Source organism: Pyxicephalus adspersus, chromosome 1 (genome assembly GCF_032062135.1).
Source record: "Pyxicephalus adspersus chromosome 1, UCB_Pads_2.0, whole genome shotgun sequence".
NCBI classification, from domain to species: Eukaryota; Metazoa; Chordata; class Amphibia; order Anura; family Pyxicephalidae; genus Pyxicephalus; species Pyxicephalus adspersus.
This window is the reverse complement of record NC_092858.1, coordinates 21,925,229-21,952,862: the sequence shown is the minus strand read 5'-3', so window position 1 is coordinate 21,952,862 and position 27,634 is coordinate 21,925,229. Positions and strand designations below refer to the sequence as shown.

The window sequence follows — 27,634 nt, the reverse complement described above, 5'->3', positions numbered from 1 at the left end:
TTACTTACCATGGTAAATCATGTTAAATTCACTTGGTAAATGTGATGAAAATTCTCTTTTTATACCAGTACATTTTTTTTTTTTTTTTGCACATGATTGGATGGTTGAAGAGCTTGATTGACATCCATATTTGTCACCTATTAGCTTGATAAATGTCTCCCATCTTTCTGTTGACGTCTGCTGCTCTTGCATAGCATCCTTCCATCACGCTGGACCCACATATGCTAACTGACACTCATTCAACGAATGTTCTTTTTAATTCAAAACAGGAATGGCTCAGGATTCTTCCTTCAAATTGCAGATTTTCTGTTATTTAGATCACATAACAGAAAACATCTGGTTGCATACTGATGCAATCTGGATATTACAACATAGAAGATATGTAGCCAGGACTGCTGTTTTCTATTTACTTAAACCCCAAATTTTACAACGGATGTAAGGTTTAGGAAGTAGGAACACACGGCATAGGTAAGACGATGACTTCTTTACATAATTATAAAACCTTTCTTACTCATTAGTAAAAAATGTTAATGCTGTCATTGGAGTAACACAGCTGTGCACCCCGCTGTCACACTCTCATTATAGGACAGACATGACAAATGTGCGATTTCTGGGCTGAATGCAGCTCCCTTAATATTTCTTTGTGGCTCCCGGCCAGTTTAAGAATTTGTAAATGGTTGGAGGGTAGATGGTTATTTAGCAGTTTTGGCACTTTATCATTGATATGTATTACAGTAAAATCATAGCTAGTTTTATAATCATTCTGTAAGTATTCTGTCGATCAGCAAAGATATTTTGTATATCATGACTTAAAATTTCATCAGCTGGTTTTGGTCAACTTTTAGCCTCATTCAGTATTTATTCTCTTTTAGTACCATAAACTCACAGATATTATTTAAACAAATCCAGACTCCAGAGAAACAGCTAAATATGCAATTGAGATACAAAGAGTATCTGGAAGCAAAATCGACTTCTTTACTTGAGGATGATTTTTTTTTATAATATTTGCAATATTGACATACGGGATGTTATTATTATTTACAGGGATAGATCCCATATCCATTCAGTAACCACAAGTTTGTTTCTGGGTATATGCAAGCTAAATGATATATAATGCTTTTTAACTGGTCTTGTGTTCCAGGCACTCTTACTAGATCACATCTTTTGTTTGTTAAAAGTTTCTAAAACATGTCACCCAATAACTTATGCTTTATAAGAACATGGATGTAATACCTGAGCTGTAGCTTGATGTTATAATCATGTATGAATAATACATCAAAACTCAAGACAAAGCCTTTTATTGAATGTAGCAAAAAGCAGGAAAGAGTAAAGCTGCGTACACGCGTTCAATAATTAACGTTGGAAAGGATCTTTCACAATCTTTTCCAATGACAAAAAAATGATCGATGCATGAATGAGCAATTACATTGGGGAGAGGGGAGAGGTAAGGGGGAGATCGACGGATTGGCAACCTGCTGCGCTCTCGCCTATACACTTCCATTATGATCGTTTGCCATTTGTCGTTCAGGGATCCGCCAGGATAAATCCATGAACCATGAGTGCTGTACACACACCAGAATCTCATCAGCCCAAAATATAATTACTGGATGAGAATCATCTGATGTGTGTACGTAGCCTTAGAACCTTTCAGATTTTGATTTGTGTCCCAACTGGTAAGGTTTCCTCTTGCTGACAAAAGATGTTTTTTGCTCTCAACATGTACACAAAAATTGAAACATAATATTAGTAAGGAAGAATCAGAACTTCTGACAATAGTTTTGTGCTGTTTGCATCTTCTTGTTTTGGAATGGTGATGGGCAAAGGGGACAAACTCAACCTAATGGGGTCTCAAACCAAAGGAAATGTTCAACAAATCCTGGTATGATCTGTTCATATTGCATAACATGTATTGTATTGTTCTTTTTGTTAACCTATCTTCTGCATGATATTCCATTTACTTATAGTTTTCTCTTCTCTCATTGTCTTTTTAAGAGGCTGACAAGGAAATGGCATTGTTATCAATGCTGCCTGTGGTTTTAGCCCTGTCTCTTCCATATTTTGTTCTGTCTGCTCCAAGACTTTCGGTGAGTAGGACCAATGTCCACAATACCACATGTATTAAAACATATTTTTAAAAAGATAAATGATCCAAGGGAGAAAATAGTTCTGTGTAAAGTCCACAAAACTTATAAATACTTTCCAATGTGAACATACTTACATTAAATGTATTCTGCTAAGTGTTAGATTTGTGATACTGAGGGACCGTATACATTTATTCACAGGGTGCCTTTATCCAGGGGCAGATTAAAGGGAAAAACAAGTAAGGGGGACTTCTTAGACCGTAGGGGTATTCTTAGTCCCTTTTCCCAGGGGCTGCTCTCTGTTCACTTTTGCCTGATCCCTGGGTCTACATCACTTCTCTCCTTGTGTGTTTGGTCTCACCTACTTTGTTCCTCACTATACATTAGATTTAGGTTTAGCACCCAGTTAGATTTATGTTTTACATTTTTACACACTTAGATACACTATATACTTGTTTGAATGCTGGCTTTTCCTTTAATACAACCCATAGAGGCATTCTCATAGCAGGTTTCATTACAAGCAGTAAATCTTATACTGAGCAAACATTTACTGCAGGTTATTGCAGACTTTTAAAAGTTGTCTTATCTGTGCAGAAAATAATATGCATATGTAATATACAGCATAATATAATATATATATTATCAGACAATTGCTAATAAAACAACACTCAAACTTTTTCTTTATATGCATAAACGCATTGTTGGTCTGAACACAGTAGGCTTGTTTAGTAGTTTACAAACCTTAATATTAGGTGACATCTGCTGGATACAAAAGGTACTTTATTACTATTATTTAGGGGTATATTTCTAGAGTAGTTTCTCCCTCACATTGTTTTTCTAGTAACAAAGCATGTTTACCAACCACAGTTTCGAATAACTGCCCATCTGGATTTTTAATTTTCAAATTAGAAATAAAAGCCTTAGTAATTTTTTGTTGCATTTATAATATTGCGAATGTTACATCTACTGGCCCCAAGCACAGTCAGGATCATTGGATTTGCCAGCAGCCAATAGTATGTGGGAATCTTCTTGGGATCTATGAATGATTTTATTATTTATCCTATAGAGAAATTCAATTATTGATTCATCTATTAATTACAATGCAGGACCTGTCCCATCTATGTCCTGTAGGTCCTCTATTGCACTTTGCAAATGAGGAGTTTATTCTGAAAATCGTCCATTGCTTTGGCAGCCATTCACTACGGTGCTAACTACACGGCAAATAAATAACCAGATTATATTATTATATTAGAACCAGTGAGTAGCAAATCACAGATAAATGTGCTTAAATTTCCTTTCTTGTAAAAAAAAAATATTCCCAATGAATGGCCATATACAGCCTGATTTCTGCCAAGCATTGCTTTTAATCACTGGATCATCACTGACCTCTCTGGATTTCATAAGAGATCTTTATACACAGAGATTTCTCAAGTAGTTAAGAAATGCTGTTGGAACTAGTATTTGATCCTTAACTCTGCTACAGAAAGATTGTTGACATGTACAGTGTGTGTCATTGATGGCCAAATAATATTAATGGATGGCAGCGCTTTAGCTACTAGGAGATATCTTCCTATGGTCAGCATAAAAAATACAATAAAGCACCTTGCTTTATAATATAATGACATTAGAGATATTTTTCCTCCTTAATTGCGCAGCTGAAATGTAATTGCCTTAATTGGCAGATTCGCGACCCCTATTGCGCATGGCAGAAATCCGGCCGGCAGATTCAGGATGCGATTGTACGCGCGTCCTCGAGTCCCGGACCGCGGTAATCCGCGATCGTTGGTCGCGCGTATTATCGCGCTTCCAGCGATTGCGGATTTTAATGATGAATCAGGGGCTTAGTCTTATCTATTGCTTATTAAGTACCTCTAGTAACCATTTTTTTAATGGCTCATGAAGCCTCCCCTTAAAACGTTAAAGTGGATAAAAAAGTCTACTTCAAAAAATTGTGATCAAGCAAGCATTATTGCAAAAAGAGACAAGCAATGTCCCTTCTAAAAATGGTATTTTTACCTGCCTGATCGATCTGTGAAAGTGGTTGGCAGAACAATCAGCAATCTCAGCTTCACCTGCCCTTGCTAGGACTGAAAGAACATCCCAACCTGGCCAATAAAGGTGGCCAAAGATAATTGTAACTAAGAAGAGAAGAAGGAAGAAGATACTGACATCCATTGATGGAACACACAGGTGAGTATAGTGGTATTTAGCTTTAATATGCAAACACTGAAAATATTTACTAGTGTTGTGGACTTGACACTAAAACTATGGGTTGTGTTTATAATTGGTATTACTCAAGATTTATTAATTTTTTAACCCCAAATTCAACCCTCAGCTGAAAAATTCACTTCTACTGAAAACAATTGGGCAACAGTTGGGTGATATAAGAAGACCCCTTTGTAGTTATTCTGAGGGTAGTCGAAATGGTGTAAATTGTTTATATATATATATATATATATATATATATATATATATATTTATATATATACACTATATAGTATATACTTGTTTAAATGCTGGCTTTTCCTGCTCTTTAATACAACACATAGGGGCATTTTCATAGCAGGTTTCGTTACAAGCAGTAAATCTTATACTGAGCAAACATTTACTGCAGGTTATTGCAGACTTTTAAAAGTTGTCTTGGAACTGGACATTCGCACTCACATTTGACCTTTAGGATATCTGTTTCCCATTCACACAGTTGTTGAATCTGATCATCCTAGGTCTTTATCTGTGAAAAAAATAATATGCATATGTAATATACTACATAATATATTATAAATAATATCAGACAATTGCTAATAAAACAACACTCAAACTTTTTTTTTTCTTTATATGCATAAACGCATTGTTGGTCTGAACACAGTAGGCTTGTTTAGTAGTTTACAAACCTTAATATTGGGTGACATCTGCTGGATACAAAAGGTACTTTATTACTATTATTTAGGGGTATATTTCTAGAGTAGTTTCTCCCTCACATTGTTTTTCTAGTAATAAAGCATGTTTACCACACACAGTTTCGAATTACTGCCCATCGGGAATTTTCATTTTCAAATTAGAGATAAAAGCCTTAGTAATTTTTTGTTGCACTTATAATATTGCAAATGTTACATCTACTGGCCCCACGGTCGGGATCATTGGATTTGCCAGCAGCCAATAGTATGTGGGAATCTTCTTGGGATCTAAGAATGATTTTATTATTGATTCATCTAATATCTACAATCCAGGACCTGTCCCATCTATATTCTGTAGGTCCTCTATTGCACTCTGCAAATGAGGATTTTATTTTGAAAATTGTCCATTGCTTTGGCAGCCATTCACTGGTCAGTCCTAACTACACAGCAAATACATAACCAAATTATGTAGAGCGAGTGATTAGCAAACCACAGATAAATGTGCTTAGATTTGCTTTCTTGTAAAAAAAAAATATTCCCAATGAATGGCCATATACAGCCTGATTTCCAAGCCAAGCATTGCTTTTAATCACTGGATCATCACTGACCTCTCTGGATTTCATAAGAGCTCTTTAAACACACAGAGATTTCTCAAGTTGCTAAGAAATGCTGTTCAAAACTAGTATTTGATCCTTAACTCTGCTACGGAAACAAGAATTGATGACATGTACAGTGTGTGTCATTGATGGCCAAATAATATTAATGGATGGCAGCGCTTTAGCTACTAGGAGATATCTTCCTATGGTCAGCATAAAAAATACAATAAAGCACCTTGCTTTATAATATAATGACATTAGAGATATTTTCTGTCTTCTGGTGTATATGTGATTTAATGTACATTCATCCATGCACTAATGAATATTGTTTAAATCAGTGGTCCCCAACCCCGAACATTCAGTGGTCCGCGAGCTGCAAAAGGTTGGGCACCACTGGTTTAAATGATCAGTGTAGCATGAAGGAAGATGCAACCACAAATTCCAAAAGTGCTTAGAGAGCGCTAGAAAAGAAAATATTAATAGATAAATACAAAAATAAATAACAGTGGTATTTTCCATTAACTTTTCCTGTTGCTCTGCAAAAGGACCTAGAAATCTGCCATATAGACAATGCTAAACTGCGTCACCGGATCCAGATTTTGGAAAACATGCTGGATAGGCAAGTTTGAAAAAATGGGTTTTGAGCGCTCTTTTAAATGATCAGAAAGTAGGAGCAAGCCGAATAGGATGAGGAAGACCATTCCAGAGAGTTGGGACAGCTCGAGAGAAGTCTTGTATCTGTGCGTGTGATGAGGTTATGAGTGAGGAAGTCATTAGTAAGTCATTGGGAGAGCGCAGAGTGCGGCTGGGGGAGTATTTTTTTTCCAGGTCAGAAATGTAAGTGGGACAATAACTGTGGAGGGATTTGAAGGCAAAGCACAGGAGCTTAAATTTGATTCTAAGGTGAAATGGAAGTCAATGGAGAGAACTACAAAGAGATGCAGCGGAAGAGGAGCGGTGGGAAGGATAGATGAGTCTGGCTTCAGCATTAATATTAGATTTCTAGCAGTCCCCTGTAGCATGTTCTCTGTGCAAAAGTGAATTTGTATGTCTCCAAACTTTTTAACTGTATTTGAAACACATATTTAGTCACCATCCCACCTGCAGTCTCAAGCCAAATACTGCAAATGTTTGCATTCTTGAGCATCTTCTGCAGCATGGCCACTCCCTTGGACTGTATATTAAAAAGCCACCTCATTTCGACCTCTCCACCTCTAAGTATTAAGTTGTTGAGTGTATCAAATATTTGTTTTCCTGCTCTGGTTGTGGTTCCTCCCAACAGCAGCAAGTAAATAAAGTGCTACATACCCCAATGTGTAGAATACTTGTAGCAGCTAGGAACTGATTAAAAAACACAGGCCAACGGAAAATAAGTATATAAACTCCTCCTTTGTAAGTGTAGTACCCCTTTAGTTACATTGCTGTATTATTGGGGGTGCTCCTCATCTAGAACCCTCCAGAACTTTTGGGGTTTTCATGTTCGATTATTGGTTTAGAGGTCTAGGCTCCCCATGCCACTCTCCACTGTCACCAGATAGGGTCCCTGGCTTTAATGAGAATTGGATATTTATATGTATTTATTCTTCACCCAGTCACTATAATTGGTGCCCAGTAAGAGAGGTGGTTTAAAAGAGATAAATGCCAGAAGAGTTGGAAGATCAGGGGATGCTGAACTTCCTATTGGATACAGAGAGATAAAGTTGGGCCAGATGTCCTGGGGGCTGTGGCTTGGCTCTGCCATGGGGTCTAGCCTTTGCACCAGCCGGAGGAGAGCTACAAATCTGCTTGGCTTTAACATGTTCATAGCTCTGTGTAGAGGCCTAAAGAGAACAGAAAACCTGCTATTTGATGATAGGCAGAACATGGTAATGTGTATAAATACAGTATGTGAAGCCTAACTTACATTTTCTACAGATTGTTCATCAGTATTTGAGGGAGGAAAAAAAGAAAATGGCTATTATCGCATACAGCCCAAACCACTTACTGAACCAATCACCGTTTTCTGTGACATGTCCGATGGAGGAGGTTGGACTGTCATTCAGCGTCGTAGCAATGGCAAAGTCAGTTTTAACAGGTACAAATTATATCGAGTTGTGTTAGCTAAATTTAACTGGACTTGTTCTTGTAATGTTGAAGTTGTTTTTGCAGCTTGTTCAAGCCACTTCTTTAGCCCAAATGAGTGCCAATATTCCAAAATACAATAGGTGGTAATGGAAAAATGGTGTTAACCATGTATAGAGAAGCTCTCACCACAAATATGATAATTTTATGTTTAGGACTATTCCTAACTAATCAGGGGTAGATTTTAGTTTTATGCCACCAAGTTCAGAGATCTGTATGATCATACAGCTGAAAGAAAACACGAGGGCAACAATATTAGGTGCACATGGTTGGTAGTAATGCTGCAGGTAATTGTGTATATTGTGCCTTCAAATTAAAAAGCCTACAAAAAGTCAAGAAGCATGGCCCAAAACAGCACTCCCTTGTGTGTATGCCATTCTTTATGCTGTAACAAACTGTGATAAACGCTAACAAAATCAGTGCGTAAAATGTTATATTCAGTTGTTCATACTATGTACAGAGAAGTTAAAATAAAATGACAGATCTATCTTTTCTAGTTTTATTTTTTGCAACTGAAAGACCAAATCCAGCATACTTTTCCACTACCCTAGCCCATTCTCCTAAAGATCCATTATTTTGTGTTTTCAGAAATGCTGTGCAGTGGGCTATTGTAAAAAAACTTTTAAACTGTTTCCTGTCAGCTGTTTTTTTTAAATATGTGCTGTTTATACACCATTCCTGTAAACTCTAGGGACAATAGGGAGTAAAAATCCCAGGAGGTCAGCAGTTTATGTTGCTACCACCATATCTGCAACCGTCAATCACTCTTCAGTCAAAGTCATTCAGATCATGCATCTTCCCCATTCTAAAACGCGATTGAGCACAAATTAATATTTTAGCCAAGTCTGCATATTTTTATATATTGAGATGTACCGGTAGTTGCAGTGAACAGTCAGTGAATAGTCACTTCATTCTCTATTCATTTCTTTTAAAGCAGCGTTTAATGGGTGTTGAAATAAAAACAGAGGTACAAAACATACAACCGAGGGAACAAATTAAACAAATATATATAAAATTTCAAAGTATATTTAATAGTGGTCGACTAATATTGAAAAACAAGAGGTAACAAATGTGTTCAATCCTAAGTAACTATATTATTATAATATAATTCCACCAAAGGTTGTCAGGTTTTATTAAATTTTTCCAAAATAAAAAAAAACTGAAATTTTCAGTCTGTCATTTTTCTTTGTAGAACTGAAATATTAGCTGAATTTAAGTAGAAATAATTCCTCAGTTTTGTTATAATAATTTCCTCAGTGATTATACTTATTAATGACTCTGTGTATTCTCTGTGTATTGTCTAATGTCAGCTTTTTCATTGATTCTCAGGAATTGGCAGGAGTATAAAGAAGGGTTCGGCCTCTTTAAGCACCGGAATGATGAATACTGGTTGGGGAACGATCATATTTATAATTTGCTAGAATCAAGTAAGTAGAATACCAGGCCAGTGTTTATGAAAGCAAACTTGTTTGGTAATTTCTGCTGGGCTGCAAAGAACAATAATGAAGTGCAGATTATAGACATTCATGGCTGACAATCAGATCAAGTAGAGGAACGATTAATCATGGCTGGTTGCAGTAGATTACAGCATCTAAAATGAAACTCTATGAAAGAGGTAATCAATTCATAAATTATCAATGTAATATTGAAATCACTGTACAACTCATTTTTATAGTTTGGGATTTCCTAAACATTACTGTGAGCTGATGTTTGTATGTATGTTTTCAGTTTCCAATAAATTTTTATTAATAATTTTCAAATAACATTTACTTAATATACAAGGGGAAAAATCAAGACAATTGTGTAACATACAAAAAATGGTGGTGGGACGAGGAGCAAATAAATTGGGATGGGTTGAGAAGTGGAACATTAAAGTTAGATTTTCTGTCATCCTAATTACAACTTTAGCTTATATATAATAAAGGCCATGGGCCAAAAACACCATTCTATTTGCATAATTGAGAAATACAATAGAGTACCCTGGCAAGTAAACCTAAACAATCAGGATGAGCAAGTTGAAAGCCTAAATAAAAAAAAACAGACAAGGGATAGGAGAGTGGGGACAGAGGAGGCGAGGGCTATCGGCTTTGGGGGTTTATCCAGTTTGTTTTTCTGTATTACTGGATGGGAATTATTTTTCTCATGAAATAAATATGTAATTTTCAACCTCCACTCATACTCAAGTATGCAAGGAGTGCAGTGGGCATGAATGCTTAGAACCAGGGGGCATATTAACCTGCTTCTCCCAGCCTCAGATTTAGGCAATTTGAGAAAACAGGATACTATAAGGACAGCGCAGAAATGTGCAGAATATGCAGAATAAAAAAATGACTCGGGGTGTGTATATCGTAGAAAATGTGTTGCCTCACAGATAACCAAAAAAGAATGCATGCTGCCACTGCTGACATTACCATGAAAATGTTAGTTTCTTGGCTGTTCCCATTCCATGGGTTCAATACTTTTTTGGTAGCTTAGACTTTACTACCTTCATACTTGTTCTGGTCTGTAATTCAGATAAAAAAGGAAGCCAAAGAAAGCCAATCAACTAGCATTCTTAGAAGGTCAGCAATGGCAGCCTCCATATTAGTCCCAGTACAAATTACTTATAATCAGCATGTGCCAATGTCTGTGTGCAGGGGAGATGACACTACAGATTGATCTCATGGACTGGCAAGGGAAAACCAGGCATGCCATTTATGACAGCTTCAGAATTACAAATGAAGAGGTAAGACATGACATTGGGTTAATGTATTGGTCATGCTAAGAAAATACCTAATATCATTATATATATAATTATTGTTGAAGATTGTCTATATTATATATTGTTTTATCAAAAAATATTTTTTACAAGCTTTTGGGTTCTCCCCCTATCTTCCCACTCCAAGCCATACTAAATAGATGTAGTTGACTCCCAAAAGACTGACGTGAAAATGTAACTCTTAGTACAAATAAAAAAGTATCAAGAACCATACCTTTTGTTACAATACTGATACCATCCTTTTAGGACATGTTCAGACCAGCGGTGGGAACAGCAGTTCTCGTGTCTTATGCGGTGCCTGGAATCTTGCCAGCTGCTCAGTTGTCCCCATCACTGTGCTGGTTCCTAATGACCTAATGTTTACTAATTTTACAGCAGACGGTACAGAAAAGCTCATTACCACTGCATTCATTCCAAATGGGTGGCCGTGTATAAGACACTATATGCAGAGACCCAATTGCAGGCACAGATCCCAAGAATCCAAGTGTTAACCGCAACCTCTCCACCAGTCTGAGCAAGCCCTTTTGTAATTATTGTGTTATCGGTATAATATATATAATAGTAGGGTGCTAACAGTAATATATTTGATAAAACAGACAGCCATCATAAATCATCCTTCAGACATATAATGAAGCCAGAATTATGAAAGCTTTTATTCTTGTTATTTGTAATACTGCAAACCATTGCACTGTGCATATCTTTATAAAGGATCCAGAGTCAAATTCATGCAAAATTCACTAGCAAATCACTGACCTGATTTCAAAGCACATTTGATTACATATGTTTTTGATACCCATTAGAACAAAAATTTCAGGCAAGCATATGTGCTTGGGAATGTGCCTGGATTTACCCATTCTTTGTACGAGGACCCATATTTTAAACATAAAAAATATATGTAATGTGTATGAGTTTCTTTTTATTGCTATTCTTATTCTTCTTTCTGCAGGATAATTACAAGCTTTGGTTAGGATATTATTCTGGAAATGCAGGAGATGCCCTGGCTGGTGGGAATAACTTTGAGAACCAGTGGTCGGCCTCACTCAGAGGAATGCCCTTCAGCACACCGGACAAGGACAATGACCGCTTCCTCAAAGGCAGCTGTGCTACAGAAAATAAATGTGGCTGGTGGTTTAACAGGTCAGTTAATAAATGGCTTTATTGGCTTAAATGAGCCATGTGAGTAAATATAGCAGTATGAGAGCTGCCATTGGTAATTTCTTTAGCATGCCTTAGATCAGTTGGTTTATTCTGACCTTACTGCTGAAACAAGCATGGATAGTGAGAATTAATGGGATTTAGCCATTTGCATGCTTCAGGACTGATTAACGGGGAACTCTGGTAACTCCATACTTAATAAACAAAATTCTCCCATGTAACACACCTTATACAGGTAAAAGCTTTCATTGTGTCCCTAGATTTTTCCCAAACCTGAGTAATGAATAATTAAAAATGTTTGGGCTACTCAAACTTGTTGATCCATAAGTTACCTTAAAAAAAACATGGTAATTGACAACTCAACTATGGCATGCAATACTTTTCTTTCAAAGACTGCCTTCTAACATATCCTATACCTTAATTTAAAACCTGCTTGTACCAATAATCAAAATCTAATACTAGGAGGAGCCAGCAGGTATGTTAACTTGTCAACACATCTGATTAGGAGTCCCTTGCAATAGTTTTTATTTATGAAGACAACATTCATATATATCAGTCATTCTAACCCAGAATTGCCTGGAACCCTAGGGTTCCTCTAGAAGTTGCAAGGGGTTCCTTGAGTTTTGGATGACTGGCCAGAGTCAGTAGCATTACACCAAAGCAGTTTTAAGTGTTTTTTATGTTACCAAGGACCAGAGTTGAGCACTGCACTGTAGAATGAAGAAAAGTAAGGACTTCTCTTCTTCTCCTGTATCACATTTTGTATTTGGTATGTATGTAGGCTTGTCATTTGCACCCCCTTTATTTATTGTAAAGGGCTTCTTAATATGTTGCTGCTTATTAAAATCATTATTATATGCAAACGTTCTACCTGCATTACCTACACCCTGATTGAAAACATCGGACAAATAATAGTAAATCACTGCTCAGTTGTCTGACAAATGTATTTATTCTTCCAGCAGTTATAATAATTTCCACTAATAGACCACATTTCCAGCATCTGCTTTGGTCCCTGTTTTTTGCATGTAACACTGCAAGTGAATGCCAAACTTTTAACCTGTTTTTACAGGTCTGTGAGTCTGTTTTTACAGGTTGGCACTGTTCACTAATACACAGCAGGGTAATAAATCAATCATTAGGGATGCCAATCTGAACTTTATAACGTGCTGTAACATGCATGCTGTAACACCTATAACTATGTGATTTGTTTAGATAATATTTACATATTTTTCTTTGCAGGTGTCATGTGGCCAATTTAAATGGTATATATTACAAAAAAGGAAATTATACTGGAACATATGACAATGGCATCGTATGGTCAACTTGGCATGGCTTATGGTACTCGCTAAAGTTTACAGCTATGAAGATAAGAAGTCCATCCTTTCTCAATGCTGGGAGTGGGGATGGACTCAATGGTTAAAAATGTGAGCTTCAGAATAATGCTAACACAAAAATGGAAGAATATGGAACTCACCAACAGGGAGGAATAACTATACAAAATTTGCCCCCCCACCAGAAAAACCACATAGACTTAAATCATCAGCTTACATAGAAGAGTTTATAAATCTTAAGTGCAGAACCAGTGAGAATCCACTTTGTTAAAGTAAGACCAGTTAAAGACGATTCCCTTTTATCTTTCGTGCTTCGGTATGGTGCCCTGAGATGGCAGTGTTGTCTTCTCTTATTTTCCTACTAGAGTTATAGTCCCGCCACTTTACTTTCAGGTATGTTCTAGCCCCCTGATTACCAGCTAGTACATCCTTTACATGCACAGACACCAATAACTACAGTCATTTACCAATGCCATGTCTGCATTATGGAAGTGGATGGGTATTCCAGAACACAAATCTTACTTCCATTGAGTGGCCCTGATTTATTAAAGCTCCCCAGGGCTGGAGATGGTACACTTTCATCAGTGAAGCTGGGCAATCTAGCAACCTGGAATGGATTTCTTCAAAGTTATTTGCTATTTACTATTAAAGGTTTTAGATCCTGGACCAGATCAATTCCAGGTTTGCTGGATCACCCAGCTTCACTGATGAAAGTGGATCCTCTCCTGCCTTGGAGAGCTTTAATAAATCAGGCCCAATGAGTACTGGATACATAGGGGGAAGATCCAAATAAGAATTCATCAATTTTACAGGTAAAAATGTTTTCAGGATACAGTTGACAATAATTTACCAGTAACCAGGGTGCCAGAAACGTCAACTATGCAGAGCGAGTTTAGTTCCCCTTAAAACACAATAACTCTATATTGAAGGACCATAAATGTTTTATGGTTTAAAATAAAAAAATTTTATGTTTGACAGGAGTCGCCAAACAGAGAAAAATACTGATGAGTTGCTTAGTCAATTTAGAACCAGCAAAATGAATTTAGGTAGATTTACATTAGCCCACGAATTACATTACTGTGTGTACATTAGGGTTATTGGGTCCCCAGTGCTCCTCCGTCCTATAAAAGCTGTACATTCCCATATGGCTCTAGCTGCACCTGTACAACAGAATATGTAATTGCTATAGCCAATACAACATTTAACAAAAAATAGAACAATACATTTTTATTTTTCCAACCAAGTTAATTGCATCCATAGGCTGTCTTCAGAGACAGCTAAATCCAACAAAGATTTAACAATATTAACAACATAGAGATGACACTGTACATGACTGTGACTCAAAATTGTAAATGATCATTAATAAAAATGTAATGCAACACCTGTTTTGAAAGGGTTCTCTACTTTACCTTAAAAAAAGTTACATTCATAGTCTTCTACACACCACATACTCTTATTTTATTTAAACAACTGACAATAAACACAATTATTTTATAGCAAAATGTTAAAAAGTTTCACAAATAAAAATAATACTAATTATATATAACTGTACATATTTATAATAGCTTTGAAGGCAAATCTAAACTGCTGATATAAACACTGTTATGGCTGTATGGTGCTCCAGGGATGTACCAGGCATAATTTCAATGAAAGGATGATTACAAGTTAAACAAGCTCAGATAATAAAAGAGCTTAGAATTACCTGCTTATCAGTGGCTTCTAAGCTGTGCAGCTAACCCAAATTCATTCTAGTATGCAAAGAAGAGGTAGGTGCAAGGAACAGAATCTCCACCAAAAATCCCTGTTCCTATTTTTCAATCATACTACCTAACTCCAAGGATGGGTCTGAAATGAACAAGGATATATTGTCCCTGCACACACCTATGCTGTAAAATTCTGACATCTCCATCGAAGCTCTTTGCCCTGTTTTGCCCTCTTTCATATTGATTAATTACTGTAATATTCTTCCTCACTGGGTATTAGCAAAGTGAAGGAGGCAAAACAAGACAGACAAGATTCAGTGAGCTTTGTGCCTCAGAAAGCCTAGAAAGATAGTAGAAAGGTAGTGTATGTGTTGGAACCCATAGGTTTGTGCACTTAATACAAGACGGCTTTTCTTTTGGGGTAGACAAAAGGAGGTGCAAAAATGCAAGAGGGTGCTGTACCTTCTTTAGCCACAAGGGGCATGTCAGTCCTGCCCAGGGGCCAGTGTTGGCTGCACTCACCACTTATTACTGCTATTCCAATAACCAACCGCCATAGGACACACTCAGAAGGACTTTATAAGGTCCGAAATGTGAATAAATCTAGAAATGACATAAAAAGATGTGGCTCCCCATTTTGTGTGATACATGTGTTTAAAGTATAAACTTGTATCATTTCTTTAGTTTTATTTTTATACCTGTCTATTTGTATTCAATTTTTTATTATCTTTGTTTTATATGACCTCACCCTATGTCTTCAGCTTGAGGTTCCATGCTGAATATGATCACTACACAATGTGCATTTTACTGTATTGTATTAACTACTTCCTTATATATATTGCTGGACTACAATGTGAGGATTGTGACTCTCTGCCTTCTATAGACCTCATGAAAAAATGAATTAGCTCTAATAATGATGAAAAAAAATTTGGGTACACCAATTGAGACCCTCTATTGGGTAAATCTGAATTCTTACCTTCACTAAATGACATTTCATCAATATGATGCTGTCCCTGAGATGTTTGAACCCTTCCCCGTTTTCTAGCATGACACCATGGCAATTCCTTATTCCTCCAATATGTCCTTATGTCCATTTCTTGTCATTATGTATTGGACAAGAAATGGAAAAGTTGTGTAATATTTAATACCCTTAGCATGTGCATTGTTTAAATTATTTAGGTTATTCCACACCATTACTTTTTGAGGATACAAGTAACAAGTAACACTTGCTTTATTTCCCCTGGATATCAGATGTTGGGTTTTAGAAGATACAAAGGATGTTGTAGCTATAGTCAACATGTATAAACCTGGAGGGATTGACGCATAAAGTGTCCTTGTTAGCTAAGCTTATACCTGCTTTTAATTTACCACCTGCTCTGGAAAAATGATACTGCTATATCATGGGGCAGCCAGTTCAATATGCAATTAGACGATATGCATTTGTATGTTGATGACTGATCGGGTGGGCCATATTGGTACAGACATATCAATGGAGCAGACTATTTGCAGTCTTTCTATGTACTATGGGTTGGTATGAGGTGGGGCGTTTGTTGACCATCTACACCGGATGCAATACCTTTCAATAATATCTGGTAAACTAAGAGGCAGGCCAAGGGGTAATACATGTGGGTGTGCACAGGCTGACGTTTAGACATCTGTAACTGGTAGTGAGTGAGATACAATTGGAGGGAAGAATAACCAATAACCATAATAAATGTTTAAATAGTAAGAAAGGTAAAAAACAGAAGTTTAGGCCAAGTTAAAATAAGATGAACTACAGTAAGATGAAAATGGTAAAAGAAAAGTACAAGTTGTAAAAAAAAAACTAGAAGGTGGAAGTAATAAATAGTAAAAAGGAAGAAGAGGTTTAAGTTGGTGATTAGGAGGCAAAAAACACAACTGAACATATATTTGTATATAGACCTCACCAAAGACCTACCAACACATACACCACCAAATCATTTTAAACCTCCAGTCCTTGTGAAACTACAGGAATGCTGGAAATTGAAGTTTCACAAAGACTGTAAAAACTCAATGAGTCTTGCTAGGGCCAAAGCTGGCTTTAATGTAGCCTTGACCATTACGTTATAAAGTAATATGGTAGAGAAGCAGCAATGGCCGCAACACTTACTGAATCCAAGGCTTCTAGAGGACTGGCTGTGAAGCCCCTGATTCAAAAATAAATGTATTTCTTTACCAAAAATAAACACATAATTATAACATAAAGACCCCCTTTTCTATCATGTCCATACTGTGTCAGGCTTATATGTGCATGGTAGATAATACTGAAGACGTGGGGTTAATTCAGGGTCTGGAATAGTTTTTCACTACTGAAAAAGCTTCCTTTCATATATAAAGAAAAAGATACCCTAAGATACTTTTATTTTCTTAGTTTTGTAGTTATTAAGAGTCCACAGTAGTGTAAACATTGTGCAAAGAATACAAATAAAATCATCCTTCCAGTTAAATCACCAATCTTTCAATACTTAATGTACTTGTCTCATCTTCTTCATTCGAGGCAAAGTATCCAGGTAAGTCAAGCATTTGCTGTTCAGCCTCTGTGAGCCCAAATGTAGAATTGTCATAGAAAGAATAATCAGTGGCCCATGGAAAACTCTGGCATTTTTCATGTCGGTAATGAGCAGGACTTTGTGGGCTCTTCCTGTGGTAGATATCTTTAGAAGAAGGTGAGACATTTTTGGTCCTGTTCCAAGTTTTCTCAACTGGTGAAGGTCCTTTCCGTAGTCGGTTCTGGTCTGGTCGCTCCATTTTAGACTGCCTACCAGTAGTATGCCTGCCACAGATTAAATCAGGTTTCTCCCCTGGTCGAGGATACTGATTTTTAGGTAAAGGACCAGTTGCCTCTGGAGGAAGAGAGATGCCACGTGTGAGATTTTTTGGACTTTTTTCCAGTCCTGTTGGTTTATTATTTGATCTGTCTACTGTAGAATACTCCCACATTCGGGTTCTTGAGTTGTATATCATTGCATGCCTTGGTGAAAGGGATGTTAGGCTTCTTTCCCTGTAAGGTTTTATGTGTTTAGTTTCATGAAAACTTGATGTTCTTCGGAAATTATTTTTTTGATAGCTTCTGTCATACTTTGCTTTAGTATCAGTGTTCTTAAGGTGTGAGGCTTTGGGCAGTGTTTGATTTTGGCTGTATCCAGGTGTCTGTGGAAACTTTGAGTAATTCTTTTCACCGGCACATTTGGTACGGCAATTTTTTGGATCCAAAAATGGGGACTGTATCCTAAACTTATTGGTTCCCATCTCCTCTAGGTTGTCCTCAGGGACCAATGGTGGAGCCAAAGAGATATCTACAGCAGTATCAGTCATTGGGCTCTGAGAAACATGATACAACTTTGTGGCTTCTGTAAGACCCTTTTGTTTCATTTCTTTCAACTGTTGCTGAGCAAGACGATAACTGAATATGGGTGGGATTATCTTCTGACTGTTTGCCTGGGAACAATCGTTTTCGCCTGTGGGCACCTCATCGATGTCACAGGTGTTTTGTCTGTAATTTAAAGGTATATGGACTCCATCTTCCAGGCATTCTGGCTGACCATCCCCTGCATCAGAAAAGCTTTCTCGCATTTGGTAGATATTCTCCTCATCTGAGTTTTTCCAACAATTCACTGAATGGACAGAGCTATGCCTGGTTGTTGTGCGGCACTTGCATCCTTTACCAAATTTTCTCCAAACGGTAATTACTACAGTAACAAAGATGATGAAGAGGCACAGAGAAATTCCAGTTATAGTGACTGTATTGTTTGTATTAGGGACATCCTTATCATTTGGTGTAGATTTGCTTGAGGGTTTCACAGCTATATCAAAAGAAAAAAACAAACATATTAAATAAACACTAACGCAACATTCCATATTTGTATTTTAATCTAACAACAACCTTACCAGCAATTCAGTACAAAATGCATAATTCACCTATCTTAGTGAATACGGTAAAAATCTACTTTGCCAAAAATACCGAATCACAACCATAGAAAAAAATTTTCTTGCACATGATTGGATGGTTGAGGACCACAATGTTTAAGCCAAATATCCCATGTGCAAAGATAATACACTTTGCTACGTAAATAGTTTATTATTTTATTAAATCAACCCAATTACCTTTTTCAACATTAGGATATATAAAAAAAAATAATATGCTGGGACTCTTTAAGAAAACTATTTTATTTTTCAGAATACATGTAGGTTTAAAAAAATGGTAACTCAATTCCTCAGCTTCCAGGCCTCATTGAAGATACATTTTGCAGGTGTAGATCCAAATGACTGCACATGAAACACTAATTTCTAATAAATCCATAAAACATTTCTATATGTCAGCTTTTCACCTAAAGGCACAATAAAATTCAGTGGTTGTGAAAATTAGAAAAGACAAGTCACTGGGATGGAAAGGGATCCTAAGGTGTTATGCAAGGAATGTTACACTGTACACTGTGTACAAATGATGTAAAGGTTACACACTATACAACTACAATGTCTTTACGTCATACATGTACTGTAATCATAAGGCAAGAAAGTTCTGCTTTATTGTATGAAAATTGCTAAAAGCATGTTTTAAGATGTAGTCAACCCTGTCATTAGGATCTGTGTTCAGTACTCCCAGATTGGAAGGGAACTTTAACTAACTTCCCCTATCATACCTTTATACCTTTTAATTTCCACGTTATATTCAACGATAACTTTCTCATTACTTAATATATTAAAGTAGTGCATACATAATATTTGGGGGACAAACTAGACTTATTTTGTCTTATTATTGTCTTGCAAAAATTGTTTAATTTTCTATGCACAAAATAGACAAATATGTAAAAAAAAGTGTCATCATGTTTATTGCCCCCAACCATACACACACATTTTGCACATAATAGAACACCTGCAAAATAGAATCGGCAGTTGCAAACATTTATATTTTCAGACAACTGCTAATCAAACCTGTATTTTTAGTAAAAAATGTGCACGACTGCGTAGTTATTAGATACCCGATATATCAAGCTGTAAAGTAAAGCTATGTGTGGTCCAAAAGTTCAAATCCCAATCTTCGGGCAGCCTGGCCTGGATAACTAAGCCAGCTTGGTCTATGAGACTTAGCCAGAATAGCCTTAGAGGCCCAACAAGCCAAAAATTACACTTTATGAGAAAATTATTTTTGATTTTTGGAAGAAAATATCAAAGCTTTGCTGATGCTTATTTTAACGTATGAGATAAATTAGGGTTAAAATTAGACAGCATATAGTTTTTTATTTGTTCACAGACATGTAAGATCGTAGGTTCACTCATTAAAAATGTTGCTCCTCTCCATAAAAACAAGTCCCTCTTTGGAGGCAACAAATACGATTAATTGATTTACAGCCTTGAAAACCAAGCTCAGTTTTCTACAAACCCGTTGGGAAGCCTCCCGTACTGTCTGGGACAAATTCCCTTCTCCAATTTCCCTGAAGCCATTGTTTCCAGGGTACACAACATTTATTGCACTTTTTGTACACCTAAGTGCACATAAAATACTATAGGTGTAAACCGGGCTTACTCATCATTCAAAATTCTGATACTCACTTGAGCAGTCCTCTAGAGAACAGAGAGATGTCTCTTTTGCTGTTCCACTACAAGAAGGCTTTACAGATGGTGATGAAAGGCAAGTTCTGTACCGTTCTCTGTGGCCATCCCCACAGGTAGTGCTACAGGAACTCCACGGCTGCCACAGACTCCAAGTCTCTAAAAGAAAAATGTAAATATTATTTTTAAAGGACAGTGTCATTTTTAGTAAACTTGTAGTTTCACACCTTTTCTCACTTTCCTAGGTGCACCCAACCTGCTCCAATATTTTACCTTTTTTCCAATCCATTAATCTCTTCCTTCAACCAGCAATCCTCTATACCTCAGTTGTGTTTCTTGGCTTCACTAATTCCTATGAGTAGCCATACCTAGCGGGATCTATCGTTGTAGTACAGCACTTCCATAGGAATGTATTTGGTCAAGGCACGCCTGGACAGGCAAATCGCAGGGAACAGATTGCTAAAATGGGGATGAAGGAAAGTTTAAGACCGGGCCTTAATAAGGAGAAAGCTGCCTTAAATTTACTGAAGTGCAACTTTTTAGATTTAATAAATGTAATGTAAGGCCTACATTTGCTGACAATGAGCATATTTGATGTAAGATGTTCCTTGGAAGGTGACATTGTTCCCAATGGCCAACAATGTAGGGGTCATTCTTTTTACCGATCATGACTCTAATGTACTCTGAACTAAGGATACAGTAGTTATATCAAGGATTCCCTGTAGACCAGAAAGTTATTTCATGTGATAAAGGTTGAGAAACACTGATATAGACTCCTTTACCAGCAAAGTGAATTATCACTTTGAAAGGGAAGCTTCTTTCTGACCTTAATTATCCAATCAAGTGGAAGCAATAACAGTTCAAATACGTACCAATTTCTCTCCGAATCTCCACGCATTGTTTGGCTCTTGGAAGTGAGACGTTGGGATTGCTGCTTGAAGACACCAAAAACTCAAAGCAATATTTATTTTTGCCAATCTCAAACAATGTGCAATTGAACTGAGTGTTCCGGTCCCCTTTTTGCAGAGCATTTTCAGCCAATGTTGTGACACTTTCTCCTGGGCTTCTGGGAGACTCCTTGTATACAATCATTTTACCCTCAACGTAGTTACATGGAGGCGCTATAACATAGATGACTATCGAGGAATCACATTTTTTTTCTGTCATTGTGATCAGCTTATATTTAAAGGTCTTGACAAGATCAATGGGTCCAATGTAGGCAATCACTGACTCAGAATCAATTGGTTTTAGGGATACCGTGATAAAAGTTTCTGGGCGAACAGATGCACATTCAAACTCTACCCACTGAGCTGTGGACAATGGGACATCCTTGTAAGTTTTATACAGCATGAACTGATCAGTGCTTGGTTCAGCCAGCCCTTGAAAGCTCTGAGTATGCTCAACCTCTAGAAAAACCTTGGGTTGCTGACCGGAATACTCTGAGCAAAGCTGTTCATTAGTGAAGACCCCAACTTGGAAGGATCTTTGCATTTCCTTTGAAGTTCTGTTCAGATCAATGTGAAACACAGGCCAAGATACGTTCAAGTAACCGCTGCTAACATGAACGGTGCTGTCATTACTTCTCTCCAGGCTCATTTCAAACTGATATAGACCAGCCGATGTAAAGTAGAAGCACTCAAATTCCAAAATACCTTGTGTTTTGTTTGCAGGAATTTCTTTACTTGTCACTACCTGGGTGTTCCTAATGTCCAGCAGATTTACTGTAGCATTTGTTGATGTACTGGAATTATCCGTAATATAAAATTCAACGTAGATTGAAGGCTTACTAAAGGCAGTGTGCTGGGTTTGTTTAAGTAGTAGAAAGCCAGGATTACTGAAAGCTAAAATGAAAAAAAGATGATTAGAAAAAGAATAGATAGTTGGATTACAAATTGTTCCTTCCATATTGACTATGCATGTGTGGGCCAGCATAGAGAAGCAGGGTAAAAGGGGCAGATCAAAGCAAATGTCTCCTGTAGGTCTGATAACTTATTTCACATTTCACATTTCACATTTATTTAACATTAGTTGTGCTAGACTATGTGGTCTACTAGTAAAATGTTCGAACGAAAATCCAGGCAAAGTCTAAATACACCAAATATACTTACTGATTTATCTGCCAGAGGATTTGTATTTCTGTCCATTTAGACCTGAGATTTACAAAGCCCTACCATATCACTGCCCAGTCTGATAGGGGTGCAGACCTGATTTTTCAGTTTTGCAGATTATTTTCACTTATGGCTCTTCTTCTTACTCACTTACGACAGCACAGAAATGAAAAGCAGTAAAAGTCTGAGATAATCCTTATTTTATTCTGTTCTCTTCTTCTGTGTGCCCCTTGAACTTTTTACAATAGATTGGCTTCATTAGCTGATCCTCCCTTCCTAAGTCTGATGTTTGCTGTACAGGGACTAGCAAACAAAATTCAGGTGCTTAGACTGCTTACAACAAAAATACATTTAAGGATGTATTGTTAATTAAAGAATCATAATAAATTCCATTGCTGATCTGAAGGAAATTTACCTTTAAAATATAGGCAGTTTTTCAATTAGAACATTTTATAATACAAGGATTACAGCATACCGCAAAACATATTACGGTGTTAGCTTTGAATAAGGATCTGCAGGAATACCTTCCTATAGACCTGTATTACTTACAAACTATTATTCAGCTTTAAGCATGCATATAATAATAACATGATTGCAAAATATCCTCCATCCATTAATCAGAACAACATTGTGAATATCCTTAAGTGCACCCATTGGTTTTCTGATGAGCACTTCATTCAAAAGGGTCCATTAAATCTACTCAAGGTTTTCTTGGCTGTTTTTGTAACATAGATAAGTCATGATCTCCAGCAACCCGATAGAGAGTGTTCTTCCTACTGTGGTTACATTCTGCCATTACAGATATATTGGTGCTCAAGAAAACAATGTTGATACCCCTGCATGTTGTAACTTTTGTTGTAGGTTGTAACTTCTGATCTATGTATACAGGGAGCTGAATCCTCTGGCACATTGAAATTGAATGTTTTGTTGATGTAAACCCTATAATGGACCTCATCTGATACTTCTAATACAATATTCCTGCATTTACCTAAACAGTAGATTGGGTTTGGATTTAAATACCTTATTGAAGCTCACAATCTGACTGTTTTGCCTGCTCTTCTCTGAGAATTCCTATTTAGGAAACATTGATAATGGAGATTAATCTTAGAAGCATGATACTTACCATAACCCCACAGAACAAGCAATGATATGTAGGTGGAGGAGTACAGTGATGGTCTCATTCTGTTATCAGCAGTGTGAATCACTCCATGGTCAGCTGAAATCTTATATCATACATGGAACCATCGGACCTGTCACCTACACAAACACATACGGTATGTAAAAGTGGGAAAACATTCCAGTCTTTGCACATAACTCATTAAATACTCATTAGAAGTTAACAACCTTCTTCCTGTTAGAAGTTGCAGGATAACTACAAAGATTAGTAAGAATTGGTTTTAATGGAAAGATCTTATTAAAGTACCTTATAAGCCTGATTTATTAAAGCTCTCCAAGACTGGAGAAGTTAGACTGTCATGGGAGAATGTTGGTAATCCAGCAATCCAGGAATGGTTTTCCTTCAAATCATTTGCTATTAATTGGCAAATACTTTTAATCCTGGACCAGAACTATTCCAAGTTTGCTGGATCACACATGTTCTCCCATGATAGTCTACCTTCCTCAGTATTGAAGATCTTTGATAAATCAGGTCCATTGGATTTGATAAAGGCTCAGTCTACCCCACAATTATTTTCATACAACTCTGGCCTTTATCTAGGAGGGTGATAAAATGTATTTGGCCATACAGAACTCCAGATATTTTACAGCAAACATACATTTGGAAGTTATAACCCCACATTAGTTACATGATCATATTAAAAAAGAGAATGTACTATATATGACAGCTAAAAATCAGGTCAGTCCAATACAAAATTCCATTTCAGTTTTTGTTAGATTCTGCACCACAAGACAATTTCTTGCTCTTTCCAGAGACTTTATTGGTAAAATCTCCATGCTACGTTCCTGCGTCTGTACATCTACTTTGGCCATTTTGAGGGTCTTTTCTATCACTGTAATCTTTCTTATATTGTGTAGAATGCAGCAGAAGTTGCTGGTGTTAAAAAAGGTGAGGGGGACACCAAAAACTGCAAGGTGGTCAGGAACAAAGTTAGTAATTATGTCTCATGAATAGGTATTCAAGACATATAAGAAACCAGAGGATGGCATAGACCAGCTGGTTTCACATTTAGGTAGTACATTTCAGGTGACTCTCCCTTTATTTATTGCAATATTTTTAAGTGTATGAATGAATGAATGCTAAATGAATAAAAAAATATATACATGACAAATTTCAGAAATTGTTAAAAAAAATTAAATTTGAGCTTGTAAAATATGAACTAAATATCTAACAGAGATAAAAGAGAGTAAAAAAAGCAAATGTTTAGATTAGGACTATGGTGTCGGTACAAAAGCCCTTCAACTTCTTATTTTATGGTTCCTTTGATTGAACCACAACATACACAGCATTTCAGTACTGCCAAACTCAGCCACTGTAAAGCCACCGGTATATGAAGGTGAGGGCTGCTTTTGGGAACAAAAACCCCTGGACAGGAAGCTGACACTCTACCCTATTGACCAGCCTGTAATTGTCAGCTTCTAAACCATTAAAATGTATGCATCAATTTGAAATTAATAACACAAAAATGAAAACAAAGTTTTATTTATTATTTTTATCAAGATGCTATACATTTTACGAATATGCGAAGATAATGAGGATTAGGAACAACTTACTTGTTCAAAAATATAAAACTATACATCTTTTGCTATTTTAAAACTATCAATTTAACTACAATTTTACAATTATAAAATGTAAAACAGCATAAATATTAAATAAAACTTGGCAAAAAAATTTAAAATAGTTGGTAAATAAAAATGGAGTGCAGACCAATGTGTGAAGCCGGCATGGGGTGATAAACAACACCTCTGCTTTCTCACAACACTCTGCAGGGGATATATATATGTAGAATGTAATCTCGCTGTAAGCAAAAATTTCATATTCCCAATAAATAAGTATTGCATGAACTAAGTACAATCCAGATTACACAGATGTACAAATGTCAGGAGCAGAATAGCAATTCTTTACCTCTGAACTACTTTATCATGACTGTTATCTGTGAAATAGGACACTTTTACATACAGTGGGCCTGATTTATTAAAGCTCTCCAAGGCTGGAGAGAACACACTTTCAGTGAAGTGAAGCTAGATGATCCAGAAAACATGGAACAGCTTTTTTTTTTTTAATCATTTGCTATTTGCTAACAAACGTTTTGAATCCTGGACCAGATCAATTCCAGGTTTGTTGGATCACCCAGCTTCCCTGATGAAAGTGTATTCTCCCCAGCCATGGAGAGCTTTCATAAATCAGAGGCAGTATGTTTTCACAACAACTTACATTTAATAAGAGTCAGAACATTTTTGCTAACTCCACATACCCCAAAATTGCCCTGATTCCGACTCCACAGTCCTGGTTTGGATGGAACCGGAGGCAAACATTACACAAACCAGAAACGTTCTTTGCAGAATAAATGACAATAAAATGCTTCTAGCACTGTGGCTGCAGACATTATATTACAGAGAGGCTCAACTGTACATCTTGTCAGACAACTCACATTACGTCTGCCATCACTGAATCCACATTGGAATCTAAAGGCAAGAACAGTTTTTAACAAAAAATATCAGTTTAAGAACAAGATATTTTAGCAAAAGTACCTAAATGATAAACCATAGTAACAGATTTTTGAGACACAAGATCCATGCTGAATAGATATTTTGACATAGCGGTCTCTTATCTTATAACAGCATAATAAAATAATAAGATCATAATAAACTTCATAATTAATACATTGTGATTTGTTATTTGCTTCAATTCCTCATATTATATTACTTAAAAAGCCCAAGTGCACTGTTTTCATCAATACCAAGATATGCATAAAATGTAAACTACCATACCAGAAAACGCAACCTTTGTAAAGTAAAAAAATAGTAATATATTTCAACTCTTTCCCTGTCAAAGCTAAAATTATTCAAAAAATCCAGTCATTGTAAAAATATAATATATTTTATGACTGACTGCCCTGTACATTGTATATGTACGGAAGAATTTGATTCTATGTTGGCCAAGATGGTTCTCCTTTCTAAAATGTCATTGTTGAGAATGTATAAATCGTAATATAAAGTGTATACATTATTGGTGTAGTAAAAATGTGAACCAGAAGCAGCAACATCATTTATATGAACATTGGGAACTGCATTTGTAAATAAGTTGTTTCATCATTACAAAGAAAGCAGAAAGTAAAAAGTGCTGGATTTACAAGGTTTTATTTTGCATTTGGTGCATTCTCATATGTTGACATGTGCAGTTATCACGTTCAATAGGCCCTTACAACACCCAAAAGACAGATGAAAATATTTGCAGCCAGCTGTCATCAAGCAATGACAAATCTGTTAAAATGCAAAGGTGTGAATGGGGACTATTTAAAAAAAAAATATTTGTAATTATATCTAAAGCTATAGTTATTGGTTTACCAGGAAAAAAAAACTTTTTTGATATTTGTGATATAAGGAAATCTCCCCTGGCATGTTGACAGACAGGTGTAATTGGAACAATTGTCCCCGTTGAAAGAATTTCCTTCTTTTCACGTCCTGATAAAAAAAAATTCTGAAATTCCCATTACTCTCCCAATGATATTGTTCAGCAGACACAAATCTCCGAAAACTTTATTTAACTGCTCAACATTTTGTTCTTATTTTTTAGATATGGCTTTATGTAATAAGGCTCTGCATTTTAAGAAGACTGATATTCACCTTTACAGTACATAAATGCAAACATGAGGCGAGGATTTTAAGATTAGTAGAAGTGATGAATGAGCAAGTCTTCGCTTGTCATACCTGGGGAAAGGTTCGTACCTGCACATTGCAATGTATCAGCCAATAAGGAGGTCTTGCTGCATCCCACGGCTTGTGACACTGCGTCCTCACGCTGCACAGTCACCTGGCCCCATGTTGTAGATGACAGAAGGGTACGCATCTCCTTGGCAGTAGGATGGCTGTAGATCTATTGGTGAATAGGAAACCTAGGTTCACCAAACTCCCCAGACAAGCTACAGCTAATACAATCTCCTCCCTGAAGGAAGGGTGGAGAGGGAAAAGGATGGACTACTCCCCTCTCTGCCTCTATCACAACTATGGCAAAGGGGAACTGAATAGCACATACAGTACATGTTCCCATTGTGTGCTGGGATATTGTCTCATCCATACAACTCCATCCCATCAGGATGTAAAGTCAGGAAACACATGGAAACAACACAGATTTCTACT

The 27,634-nt window shown here is 36.6% G+C and overlaps 2 protein-coding genes across 7 annotated transcripts; one reads left to right on the top strand and one right to left on the bottom strand.

The window, feature by feature from the left end:
* Positions 1-332: 332 nt before the first annotated feature.
* LOC140321880 (fibrinogen-like protein 1) lies at positions 333-14,317 on the top strand. Its single transcript, XM_072398655.1, has 9 exons — positions 333-468; positions 1,995-2,084; positions 6,117-6,190; positions 7,184-7,383; positions 7,486-7,645; positions 9,022-9,119; positions 10,329-10,417; positions 11,397-11,587; positions 12,845-14,317. The coding sequence occupies exons 2-9, from the start codon at positions 2,007-2,009 to the stop codon at positions 13,023-13,025; spliced, it is 1,071 nt and encodes a 356-aa protein (XP_072254756.1). The 5' UTR covers positions 333-468; positions 1,995-2,006; the 3' UTR covers positions 13,026-14,317.
* Positions 14,147-27,470, bottom strand: THSD1 (thrombospondin type 1 domain containing 1). Of its 6 annotated transcripts, XM_072403726.1 has the most exons (6): positions 27,224-27,470; positions 25,927-25,960; positions 23,442-23,575; positions 21,083-22,051; positions 20,211-20,369; positions 14,147-18,463 (listed from the first exon to the last, which is right to left on the bottom strand). In XM_072403726.1, the coding sequence occupies exons 3-6, from the start codon at positions 23,497-23,499 to the stop codon at positions 17,103-17,105; spliced, it is 2,547 nt and encodes an 848-aa protein (XP_072259827.1). In that variant the 5' UTR covers positions 23,500-23,575; positions 25,927-25,960; positions 27,224-27,470; the 3' UTR covers positions 14,147-17,102. The 6 variants fall into 6 exon arrangements, with proteins under 6 accessions (XP_072259827.1, XP_072259819.1, XP_072259835.1 ...); XM_072403718.1 differs by having other exon boundaries at positions 25,750-27,470; XM_072403734.1 differs by having other exon boundaries at positions 23,442-25,960; positions 27,206-27,470.
* Between the last annotated feature and the right edge of the window lie 164 nt (positions 27,471-27,634).